This window comes from Mustelus asterias, chromosome 14, assembly GCF_964213995.1.
Source record: "Mustelus asterias chromosome 14, sMusAst1.hap1.1, whole genome shotgun sequence".
In the NCBI taxonomy this organism is placed as follows: Eukaryota; Metazoa; Chordata; class Chondrichthyes; order Carcharhiniformes; family Triakidae; genus Mustelus; species Mustelus asterias.
This window is the reverse complement of record NC_135814.1, coordinates 87,227,029-87,240,439: the sequence shown is the minus strand read 5'-3', so window position 1 is coordinate 87,240,439 and position 13,411 is coordinate 87,227,029. Positions and strand designations below refer to the sequence as shown.

General features: G+C 44.6%; 1 protein-coding gene across 1 annotated transcript in view; it reads left to right on the top strand.

Annotated features, from left to right (window-relative positions):
* Positions 1 to 13,411, top strand: part of LOC144503844 (spermatogenesis-associated serine-rich protein 2-like) — a 150,929-nt gene that overhangs the window by 56,039 nt on the left and 81,479 nt on the right. The window contains exons 2-3 of the mRNA XM_078228806.1: positions 10,927 to 10,975; positions 12,724 to 12,832. Of these exons, the coding sequence (XP_078084932.1) occupies positions 10,937 to 10,975; positions 12,724 to 12,832 (148 nt within the window). The 5' untranslated portion in view covers positions 10,927 to 10,936. The remainder of the gene's footprint in view (positions 1 to 10,926; positions 10,976 to 12,723; positions 12,833 to 13,411) is intronic.

Genomic DNA, 13,411 nt, shown 5'->3' with positions numbered 1-13,411 from the left:
ACCCCGCTGGAGTGAAGGGGGGACAATCGGGGGGCCCCCAGATGGTCAGATTCTGGGGAGTGCCCCTTGGGCATTGGCACCTTGGCAGTGCCAGCCTGGCCCCCGGCACTGCCCAGCGGGCAAAGTGCTAATGCCCAGGAGCATCTTACCATTGCCCATTGGGTATGGGGCAGTGCCAAGGGGGGGTGGGGCCTAATAGGGGTGGGGGGGGTCCTGCTGCCACTCTGCGTTTGGGGTCAATGGGGGGGGGGGAAGGGAGGACAGCGATCGGGGCTGGCTATCGGCAGGGGCAGTTTGCTGGGGGAGAGGGGTGCAGTCCACACGGAACTGCAGGGGGGGAGGGGTCAAGGCTGGGCCCGGGCAAGCACGGACGATCCAGCAATCAGGCCGTGGGGGGGCGTTGGGAGGGCTGGCATTGTGGGAATCGTGGGTCTGGCCAGTGATTCAGCTGGCCAGAAATCGGAAGGCCGGCAGACAGGGACCACTGCACATGCGTCGATCTCGGCCCCCGCTACGGAGCAACCCCCCACGGACAAGGAACCCCTCCCACCCTGAACCTCATCAATGGAAGTGCCCCTCCCTGGCACTGAGGGGGGGAAGTGCAAAGAGGAAGTGCCCGGGTGCTGCCTGGGCATGAACCTCTGCTCCCTGTACGTCCCTGACAAGTTCCGTTTGCCAGTTCCCTGTTTTAGAAAGCTCTGAGGAGCCCTGGCAGCATGGTGTCATGATGATGTCATGCCAGAGGAGACTTTCCAGCCATGACAGAAACCCTATTACATCACTGGTGAGGCTGGGGACATCCTGCCAGCATGGAGGTCATTTTGGGACCCCGCCGTGCACACCAACCCCCCACCCCACTTCCCACCCAAAACCTAACAATCTTACAAACCTCATCATTATGACAACCTGGACAACATTCAGGCTTGGGCTGGAAAGTGGGAAAAAAACTTTTGTGTCACACAAGTGCCAGGCAATGATCACCTCCAACAAGACAGAATATGAGTCCCTCTCTTTCCCTTTAAAATTTAAACAATTGGTCACTCCCTCGCAGTTAACGAGCTGCAGGTTGCCATTGACCAGAAATTGAACTGTAGTCATCTAAATAGTGTCGCTACAAGACCAGCCAGAGTCTAGGTAACTCACCTTCTGTCTCCCCAGAGCCTGTCCACCATCAGCACCACACAAAGTCAGCAGTGTGCTGCTTCTCTCTCCACTTGCCTGGATCAGTCCAGCTCCTTAACTCGTGTCACTGTGGATGTCCCTATCCCAACACAGATTACAACAATTCAAGAAGGTGGCAAGCCATCAGCTCCTTACGGTTTATTAGGGATGGGCAATAAATGCTGACTTTGTCAGTGAAGCTCCCACCCCGTGGGTATTTTTAAAAGAGCTGTGACAGTTTCTTCACTTCGTCAGTGCTCCCATTGTTTTAAGTTTGATTTACAATTCTCTGCTCCTGCCACTTGTATCTTTGTTCAAACTGTCCAAATTCACTCCTGGAGTTGTAAATAAATATGAGCAAAGACTGGAAGATTAAACGCAATTAGCACAGGAGAAACAGGCAGAACCTGCAGTAACACTATCATAGAATCCCTACAGTGCGGAAGGAGACCATTCAGCCCATCAAGCCTGCACCCACTCTACGACAGAGCATCTTACTCAGGCCTTATCCCTGTAACCCCACATATTTACCCCGCTAATCCCTCTAACCTACGCATCCCAGGACACTAAGGGGCAATTTAACATGGCCAATCAACATAAGCTGCAAATTGGGAGGAAATCGGAGCACCCGGAGGAAACCTACACAGATTGGGGCGGCACGGTAGCACAGTGGTTAGCACTGCTGCTTCACAGTGCCAGGGACCCGGATTTGATTGCTGGTTTGGGTCACTGTCTGTGTGTAGTTTGCACGTTCTCTCCCTGCTCTGGTTCCCTCCCACAGTCCGAAAGACGTGCTGGTTAGGTGCATTGAACCGAACAGGTGCCGGACTGTGGCGACTAGGGGAATTTCACAGTAACTTCGTTGCAGTGTTAATGTAAGCCTTACTTGTGACTAATAAATAAACTTTACTTTTACAACATGCAAACTCCACTCAGACAGTGACCCAAGGCTGGAATTGAACCCAGGTCCCTGGTGTTGTGAGGCAGCAGTGCTAACCACTGCGCCACCATGCCACTGTGCCACCATGCCACTGTGCCGCCCTTACATTAGAACTGACTGAGGCCAGGATTCTCCAATCTCATTCGCCACCGCTGCCAGCCTGAACAGAGAATTTGGCGCTCAACTAAAATTCCATTCGCTGCAGCGGGACTGGAGAATCCCAGAGCGGACGAGGTTGGAGAATTCTAGCCTGAAGGTGGAAAGCATCTCCCGGGTCACGGGGACATGTATCAACAAATCATGAGCAATGTAAATATGTTACGACATTGCTTTCCACTTTTAAATCAGAGCACCAGGTTATTTTTCTAAAATTTGGCTATGTTCTTGTCGAGGAAGTTTGACAAATCCAATTACAATTTATGTGTAAGGACCGTCAACAAAGGCATCAAAAGACATCATGTCAAATGTGAATGTCATTGTAACCCAAACGACACATCTTTCCTCAGAGGAAAGGTCTGCCAAATGTTTGTTCATGAGAACAGCACTCTTTCAATATTAAAGGCATATGGTCATTCTGTCTTTCTCTTTTTATTTTGAACCCCCTGTGCTGAGTTTCAATAGCTTTATTTTTCTAATCTTCCCCTCCAATTTTTTTCTCACTTGGTGGTTCAGTCACTTAAGCCAATTGACCATTCTATATGTGTGAAGCTAGATAGCAAGTAGTGACGGGTTACTCAAAAACGGAGCTAAACCCAATCCAGTGACGTATATTTGTGAACACTTCCAACAAGTTACATTCTTATAGCACCCTGATACGGCAAAATCTTTCAAAGTGCTTCATAGTTGGATATCAGAGTCGAGCGAGAGCAGGAGTGTGTCAGTGGTGGAGTGGGGGTGGGTGATGTTCAGATACAGTCAAAGTTTTAAGGAAACTGATAAAGATGGTGGGGAGGGGGGGGGAGAGATGTCAGACTGTGGAAAGGTTTAGGAAAGAGATTCAGGTGGGGGTAGGAAGGAAAGATGGCCAAATCTCAGCACCATCTAGGAGAAAGCAGCAGGTTTGATTGTTATCCCATCCACAAACATTCCCTCCCTGCAGCATCAACGCACAGTAACAGCAGTGTGTACCAAAGCTGCACTGCAGGAACTCACCAATCATCCTTAGGCAACACCTTCCAAAACCATGACTAACACCATCTAGAAGGACAAGGGCGGCAGACACATGGAAACACCACCACCACCTGGAAGTTCCCCTCCAAGCTATTACCTTCCTGCCTTGGAGATACATCGTCATTGTTTCCCTGTCTCAAGGTCCAAATCCTGGACTTCCCTCCCTAACAGATTTGGACACAATACTCCAGTGTTTTATGTAGGTTCAGCATGTAGGCCCTGCCTTTTAGACTCTGCTTTTATTTTAAAACCCTGGCTCTCACATGCTTTATTAATTGCTTTATTAACTTGTCCTGCTACCTTTAGGATTTGTGCACAAACACTCCAGGGTACCTATGTTCTTCCACCACCCCCCTCCCCCCTTTAGAATTGTATCTTGTGTCTTGCATAGTTTCTCCTCATTCTACCCACTGAAATACACTTTGCTGTATTGAATTTCATCTGCCATGTGTCCGACCATTCCACAAGGCTGTCTATGCCATCTTACTGTTGCAGAATAAACAGTCCTCGCATGTGTGCTTTCAATTACTGAGCCGCCAAAGGATTATCTAATTAAAGGATTATCTAATCTACTGGAGCAGCATGCTGGCACAGTGGTTAGCACAACTGCCTTGCAGCGCCAGGGACCCGGGTTCAATTCCCGGCTTGGGTGACTGTCTGTGCGAAGTCTGCTCATTCTTCCCGTGTCTGTGTGAGTTTCCTCTGAGTGCTCTGGTTTCTTCCCACAGTCATGCTGGTTAGGTGCATTGGTCATGCTAAATTCTCCCTCAGTGTACCCGAACAGGCACCAGAGTGTGGCGACTAAGGGATCTTCACAGTAACTTCATTGCAGTGTTAATGTAAGCCCATTGTGACACTAATAAATAAACTTAATGACCGGAATTCTACCACCTCGTCTGCCACTGAATTGGCGCAGGTGAGTGTCCAACAACGGAAATCTCTGTTGACCTTGAGCAAGAATTTCCAGTCTCGCTCGAGCGAGGTTGTAAATCCCGCCCAACGGCATTTTTATTAAAAACTGAAGTCAGAGCTGGGGTGGAGGGATAGTGGAAATGATTATCCCGCATACAGCAAGATCTGGACAGCATTCAGGCTTGGGCTGATCAGCAGCAAGTAACATTCACGCCACGTAAATCCCAGGGCAATGACCATCTCCAACAAGAGAGAAGCAAACTACTTCCTCTTGACATTCAATGGAATAAGCATACCCCACCAACATCCAGAGGGGTTGCCATAGACCAGAAACCTAACTGGATCAGGCTTATAAAGGCTACAAGAGCAGGTCAGAGGTTGGGAATTCTGTGGTGAGCCAACTCACCTCCTGACGCCACAAAGCCTGTCCACCATTTGCAAGGCGCAAGTCAGGAGTGCAATGGAATATTCTCCACTTCCCTGGATGAGTGCAGCTCCAGCAACACTCACAGAGCTCAACACCGTCCAAGACAAAGCAGTCCACTTGGATTGGAATTCCTTGAAACACCACCTTAAACATTCACTCCTGTCACCACTGGTACCCGGTGGCAATGTGCCATCTACAAAATGCGCAGCAATGATTTACCGAGGTAAAGGCAAAATACTGTGGATGCTGGAATCTGAAACACAAACAGAAAATGCTGGAAAAACCCAGCAGGTCTGACAGCATCTGTGAGCAGAGAACAGCTCTGACAAAGGGTCAGCCAGACTCGAAACATTGGCTCTATTCTCTCTCTCTTACGGATGCTGCCAGATCGGCTGAGATTTTCCAGCATTTTCTGTTTCTGTAACAATTTACGAAGGTTCCCGTGGCAGCATCTTCGAAATCTGTGACCTTTACCAGCTGGGAAAAGAAGGGCAGCAGGTGCATGGGAACATCAGCAGCTGCAAGTTACCCCCCCGAGACACACAGCATCCGGATTTGGAAATACATCGCCGTTCCTTCATCCTCACTGCCTGAAGCTCCCTCTCTCACAGCACTATGGGGTGTACCTACAGCTCCTGCACTGCGGAGGGTCATAAAAGGTGCTCGCCACCACGGGTAACACAGGATGGGCAATAAATGTTGGCATTGTCAGCAGTGCCCACATCCCATGGATGAATAAAAATACAAAAGTTCTCCTGTAGCATCATTGTGACTGGCATGCCCTGTGTGAGCAATGAGATCTCCTTGCCCTGCTCTCACTGAGGGCACTGGGACTAGGCTGCCATTAGTTCCCAACAGCCACACTCCAATCCTTCACAGTTTAGAAACACATTAGGGCCATAATCCAAGGTCAATAATTCTTTGTGCTCCTCATAATGGAAACCGAATGCTCTAATTAAGAAACTGTTTCGGCGATTGTTTGTATCAGGCTTTATTGATCCTCGCACTTTTTTTTTTACAGCGCTGTATCCCAGCTTTGGAAAGCAGATCATAGCGGCCTTGAACCTGTGCACTCTGTGTCATTGAACACAACTAAAGCAGGTCTGGCTGCAATCATTCAAAAGCTCTGGGGATGGGCTGACCAGACTGAATTTACCCAGGCAGTAGTAGATAATACATGAGAAACCTGGTTAGCCCAGTTACACTCTATTATGGGCCTGGACTCCACAATGCGTGTTTGAAAAGATTAAAGTTTCTCATAGCAGATTAGTGCTGGTAAAATTGTACAAGTGCGATCATCACAAAGGAATTAACGTGGGCAGCATTTCCATTACCGTGACAATTACAGACAATCTCATCCAGAACGTTTGTGGAAAATTAAAAATGTATTTATGCCGTTGTTGGGGGAGCTTTCTTTACTCTGCATTTGGAGTGATTATACCTGACCCGGAAGTGATTGATGCTAATACTGGGGACTGGATTTTTAATCCCGAGGTCAGGGATCCAATACCCGGATCATTTCTTGGTCCCAACCTATCGCCATTTCTGCATGACTCTCACAATGCTATTTCGATAATGCCAAGCCACTAATTGAGCCAGAGGTGATACTGGATGCTGTCTGGAGAGAGGTACTGACTCTGGAGGCAGTAACCTCTGAGGTTGCCATTGCCATGCCGAGTGGATCACAGGGCCAACAGCCTCACAGACTGTAATGTCCTAACTATGTGAAGGATTGTGGGTTTTAACAGAAGGAGAGACTTGGTTTGCACATGTAGATTCACACAAACACACAACATGTTTTATTGAAGAGCTGCTCTCTGCTCTGCACCAGAATACAAAACTGAAAGTAAAACAGCAGCCTAAGCACATACCCTAATGACATCACCATCATGTGATCATCTCTTAAAGCAACCACGCAACCCTTTTAAATACAGAACGCAGATAATACAGACCAAAGGTGAGGCCTAGTGGTATTACCACGAGATTATTAATTAATCCAGAAACTCAGCTAATGTTCTGGGGATCTGGGTTCAAATCCCGTCACAGCAAATGGTGGAGTTTGAATTCAATAAAAATATCTGGAATTAAGAATCTACTGATGACCATGAAACCATTGTTGATTGTTGGAAAAACCCATCTAGTTCACTAATTTTCTTTAGGGAAGCAAATCTGCTGTCCTTTCCTGGTCTGGCCTACATGTGACTCCAGAGCTGCAGCAATGTGGTTGACTCTCAACTGCCCTCAGGCAACTAGAGATGGACAATAAATGCTGGCCAGCCAGCAATGCCCGTGCCCCATTAATGAATAAAAAAGAATGCACCTCAATAACAAGCTAATGTTCATGTAAAGGATATGAGACATTTATTGTAGACTTCAATACAATGCAGCATATTGCATAGCAAAGCAAATGTAGCTTCAATATGAAACTTAGCAACCACCTCATGTTTATGGGCAGATCATCTTAAATGTAAATTGAGGTATGAGCAATTAATACATTAGGAGCACTGAAAAGATGGGTCACTCTGTAAGTTTGAGAAGAGTCAGCAAAAATCTCTGAATAAATACTTTCTATTAATTTCCAAAAGTACATTTTATTGTCTCAAAAGGAAAGTAGTGTTGTGTGCATAGTGGGCAGCCTATCCGCTACTTTCAGTGTTATGTACCCCCCATTTTTGTTTAAAGTTACCCCCGGTGATTATCTACCTGTGCTATCCACTTTTAGAGGCCCAAAATGGAATCCATTCAGGGACAAAGAGACTTTTGGTCTAGAAATTCCACACTGTTCCTGGCCCCTTTTCAACATATAATCAAGGCAAGTTGCTTTTTCTGGCAGCAAATTGCAGAAAAAGTCACTCACACTGCTTTCCTCTTCCTAATTCAGAATCAATGGAGAGGAAAATTGGATAGGGCAAACAATGGGTGACTGATCCACCGGTGCCAGTTTTCTGCCTGAGACCAAATTAAAAATTACTTCATGGTCACTGAGGGGAGGGAATCCAACAGCGCACCTAGTAATAGTAATGGGTGAAGCTACTGAAGATTCCATTTAGGCCAAACTGTGGCATGGTCTTCAGAGGATTCACATTACTCTCTTTCCGAATATTACTGGGATTATAGGAGGTGCGGTTTAATAAACAACTTAAAAGAAAATAATTATGGTATAATAAATATAATCATCAATTATATCATCAATCATCAAATATAAAAATAAATCATGATGTATAATTTATCCTTTTAATTGGGTAGCTGAATTTGTTACCCTAAATGCATTTTTATGCATTATGCAAATACAGACTAAAAGCTAATTAAACTATGTTTCAGAATGTAATTGATGGTAATGACTTCAATGAGCCATGCAAGGTTGCCCTCTTTGAGTATGAGCTCCCTGATTGAGGTCATAATTGCCTACCCAATCAGGGAGCTCATACTCCAAGACGCCAACCTCATGTGCCTCATTGAAGTCATTACAAACAATACTTAGATTTGAGAAGAGTTTTGCTCAGAAACTGAAAGAACTGATTCATTGCACTACCTGAGAGGCCTTGATGAAAATTAGCAAAAGGATGGAATAGAGAGGACAGCATAAACAGACTTCCAGTACTGGCATCAATTGTTTGTATGTCAAACAGGGATCTGCATAAACAGTCTTAGAAAAATAGCAGCTGGGGTAGGTTATTTGGCTCTTGTTGGTGAGGTGATAAGATCAATGTCTAGAATTGCGGATAATTCAAAGAACGTGGGAAAACCAACTTGCAGAATCGACGTAAAAGGGTTTGGCAGAAGTTCCCATTTGAACGTTCAGTTTAAGTTCCCTAGACTCTGGAAAGTGCCATCAGATTGGGAAATAGCAAAAGTGATTCCTCCATTCAGGAAAAGGAGGGAGACCGAGAGTGGTGGAGGCAGGGCCATTGAATATTTTTAAGGCAGATGTAGGTAGAGTCCTGCCTAACAAAGGAGTCAAAGGTTATTGGGGGTTAGGTGGCATGTGGAGCTGAGACCACAATATTCCAAAAAATATTGAATAGTACGTCAATAGGGATGAAGTAGAAATGGTCGTGAGCTTCACGTTTTTAGGTGTCCAGATCACCAACAACCTGTCCTGGTTCCCCCATGCCGACACTATAGTTAAGAAAGCCCACCAACGCCTCTGCTTTCTCAGAAGACTAAGGAAATTTGGCATGTCTGCTACGACTCTCACCAACTTTTACAGGTGCACCACAGAAAGCATTCTTTCTGGTTGTATCACAGCTTGGTATGGCTCCTGCTCTGCCCAAGGCCACAAGAAACTAGAAAAGGCCGTGAACGAAGCTCAGTCCATCACTCAAACCAGTCTCCCATCCATTGACTCTGTCTAAGCTTCCCGCTGCCTCGGCAAAGCAGCCAGCATAATTAAGGACCCCACGCACCCCGGATATTCTCTCTTCCATCAGGAAAAAGATACAAAAGTCTGAGATCACGTACCAACCAACTCAAGAACAGCTTCTTCCCTGCTGCCATCATCAGACTTTTGAATGGACCTACCTCGCACTAAGTTGATCTTTCTCTACACCCTAGCTATGACTGTAACACTACATTCTGCACTCTCTCCTTTCCTTCTCTATGAATGGTATGTTTTGTCTGTATAGCACGCAAGAAACAATACTGTATACTAGTACATGTGACAATAATAAATCATATCAAAATAAGATTAGCCATGATCATATTGAATTTGTATTCTGCTCATCTTTATTAAGTTTGTAATTCCAGCCGAGTGATGTCTCTCAGTCCTCAGTAAAAATGTCTTCACCCTGTCTATTCTAAAGCATATAGAACAGTACATTCCGTTGAACCAGGAATTAAAACTTTCACTTTGTTCCATAGAGATGAAAGGGTTGAGACGACAGAATAATTTCAGACAGGGGACAATTTTGAACTCGCGTTCTCCGTCTGCGGGAATGGTAGCATGTGCTCAAAATCCAGAGTGTGCAATTCCTGCCAGTATGTTTCCGAGTTCCGATCTTCCAGCCCCGTCGCTGGTGGAGTGGTCTGATACATGCCGCAGAAAGCTCATTTTAATACATTAGCATGTCATTAGCGAGCACTCTTTCCGCAACTTTCCCCCTCACCAGATATTCAGCGTGACGTCTAGCTACTGCCATTGGAGTGCTTTTTTCTTATTAATAAATACTTTTCTTAATAAATACGATGAAAAGCTCTGCCCAACATGTATCCCTTTCAGGTCTGTGTAAAAATATTTAAAATGTCAAACAGTGTGTGCTGGAGAAGTTATTAATGAAGTTTGTGGAAGTGCATCTCTACAGAAGATTAGGGTGTGGCCCAAAATGTGGCCACAGAGGTGGCTCTGATGGTGGATTGATGGTCCAATGGTGGTCGGAGGAGGGGAAGGAAGTATACATATTGCAAGGGTTTGACGGTTTACTGGCAAACTTGTTGGGCCTGGAGTAAACACGTCTGCTCACCTGGCCCACAAGCAGTGCTGTAAAGGTACTTACCTCATAGATTCAACCCTTCCTGCATCCTTTCACCTGCTTGGTTTTGCTAAGAAACACAGCCAACATGAGTTAAACATAGGATGGTTTGTAAACTAAAGGCAGGCAGCTTGGTTATAGTATTTGAATAATCAACTCACTACCTGTGGATGAATTGGTTGCTACCTCTGTCAAAAACCAGAAATGAATGGGGCTCAAGGTGGGTTGGGTTCCTATTTTGGATTTTATGAATTCTAACTTCTGACCTGACCCCAACTCAACCACTCTTGGAAGTTATAATTCAGAATTCAGCCCCAAGAATTTGCCATGAACTACTGCCTTTTTTTTGGTGTTCTATTATGCAATTCTAATGGCTTGTGGAAGATATACTGAACATAGTGAGAGACTATAATTAGATACTGTAGGATAAATGTAACTAAAGTGAACAGCGAATGATCGTGATACATGGAATTTTTGCCTGATACACTGAGTAGATATAGGTATTGATCGAAGAAGCAATAAAATTCCTGGATCATTGATACTGCCCGTTTCAAAGTGTTTTGTGACATTCCTTAGTGCATGATTAGTATTTTAACAGAATGTAAATAATCATTATTGCTGAATGAAGCCCTGATCACATCAACAATAGAAGAATTTATCAGACATGAAGTTAATGGAATGAAGAACCAACTGTACAAATGTGATTAATAATATTTGCCTCAAAGTTGTGCTAATCTTAAATTGTCTCTAATAGTTGAATGATTTGTTAATTAAGACACAAACTTAAGTGACTGACCTTTGTGACTGGTTATTCCTGGAGGTCCAATTGGGATTGTGTTTGATTTCAGGTCAACAGCAATGTCTGAAACCAATATTCAGGAAAAGTTCAAGGAAAAGGTAAGAGTTCAGCACAATACCCAGCAATGTATTGCTACCTGTGGGGTTTAAAGATACAAGGGGAGAAACTAGTGTGATAGGCTGACATTGTGTAACATATTAGGAATTTAATATCTCAAATCCAACATACATAATCACATTGTAACTGAGCCTTTTGTGTTGATTATTTTTTGTAAATTAGTTTAATTCCATTACTTTTTGTACTGTAGCTTAGTTGAAGAAATAGTTTTATTGTTTCTTAAGCATTGTTAGCACAGTGTGACTTCTCTGACCCATTGGTTCCAATATTAAATTTCAGGACAGTTAAAATGAAGATTTGATTTATTATTGTCACATGTATTGCGATACAGTGAAAATTATTTGTTTTTGGCACGCTATACAGTCAAAATATACCGTTCGTAGAGTACATAAGGGAGAAGAAAAGGAGTGGGTGCAGAATGTAGTGTTATAGTCATAGCTAGGCTGTAGAGAAAGAACAACTTAATATAAGATAGGACCATTCAAAAGTCTGATGGCAGCAGGGAAGCAGCTGTTCTTGAGCCTGTTGGTGTGTGATCTCAGACTTTTGTATCTTTTTCCCAATGGAAGAAGGTGGAAGAGAGTATGTCTGGGATGCATGGGGTCCTTGATTATGCTGGCTGCTTTTCCTGAGGCAGCGGGAAGAGTAGACTGAGTCAATGGATGGGAGGCTGGTTTGTGTGATGGACTGAGCTTCATTCACAACCCTTTGTAGTTTCTTGTGGTCTTGGTCAGAGCAGGAGCCATACCAAGCTGTGATACAGTCAGAAAGGATGTTTTGTATGGTGCATCTGATCCCATGTCCCAGTGTTAAGCTAGCCTTTTGGGCAGCACAATCACACCTAAGCAGTTAGGTTCCTCATTAAATAAGAGTCCAGTGGTGCCATCAGGAGCTGACTGCAATATTACATAGTGGATCAATGATGGCTGCTCCATCGGGACAACATGCCAAGAAAGTGGGTCATGCTAAGCGGGTAATGCGCTAAGCAGGAACGAGGCATAGCATTGTCGAAACCTTTTATAGAAATGTTAACATAGAAGAAGGTCACTCAGACCATTCCGCACGTTCTGGTGCTAATTCTTCAACTGGAGTTGCCAACACTAATCCCATTTTCATTTCTTTTTCATCCAGTAGTCCTTACTTTTAATGATGTGCCATGGTGGCACGTGGTTAGCACTGCGGCCTCACATCTCCAGGGACCCGGGTTCAATTCCGGCTTTGGGTGACTATCTGTGCAGAATTTGTACATTCTCCCCGTGTCTGTGTGGGTTTCCTCCGGATTCTCTGGTTTTCTCCAACAGTCCAAAGCTATGCAGGTTAGGCGGATTGGCCATGCTAAATTCTCCCTCAGTGTACCCGAACAGGCGCCGGAGTGTAGCGACTAGGGGATTTGCACTGTAATTTCCTTAGCTCCTTAGTGTCCCAAGATGTGAAGATTAGATGGATTAGTCATGGGAAATGTGTGGGGTTACAGGGATAGGGTGGGGGAGAGGGCTCCGTCAGAGAGTCAGTGCAGACTCGGTGCGTTTCTTCTGCACTGTAGGGATTCTACGGTTCTATATTCTAGTCTCTCCCTCATGAGTCCCACACAGAGATGGGCAACTTGCCTCTCGGGTGCATGAAGCGTTGGACAGGAAAGCATTGGGTGGGACAGCAAGTGTGACCATGAAAACATCATAATAAAGAAGAAGTGCTAACCATTTATCAATGAATCTGTTCCACATTCCAGATCACTGCCGTTCGAACTGTGGTTCCAAACAGAAGTAACAATGAAATTGTTTTAGTGCTCCAACATTTTGATAACAATGTGAACAAGACGGTTCAAGCTTTCATGGACGGTAAAGGGATTGCTTCCACCTTCGTGGTCACTGTTAATAAGTTTGACAATTCCCTCGAACACTTAGCTCTCTCCCTTTCAGCATAAAACTCTTCCTACGATACATTGCACATTGATCACATCCACTGTCTCTTCTCAGAAGCAGTTCAGAATATAAAGTTAGTCTGGTAATGTGATACAGGGGGCTTCTTCGATGTCAAAGAGGTGAAATTCCCCTTTTAATGGGAAAAGTAGGCACATCACATCCCTTCTGTTATTAATCGCCTACTAATGAAATTAGTTTTTCAATTACCATTAGCACACATTGGTAATGGAGAGAAAAATGATCATTAAGAAGTTTCAGGACTACATAGACCCTATTATTAATGGTAATGAGATTAAAAGGGGGCAGTTTACATGATAGAATTTGTGACGGCAAGGTCCCAACAATCCATAAGGATGGGGTCAGTTTATATACGTATACAAATTTATACCTTTAGTTATCCACGACCTCTCTTAATTTCAAAGGTTTCAGCATGTTGTCAGGATTCCTGTCCAACAGTCCAGTGTGGATGAGTCATACATTACTTACATCTGAGTG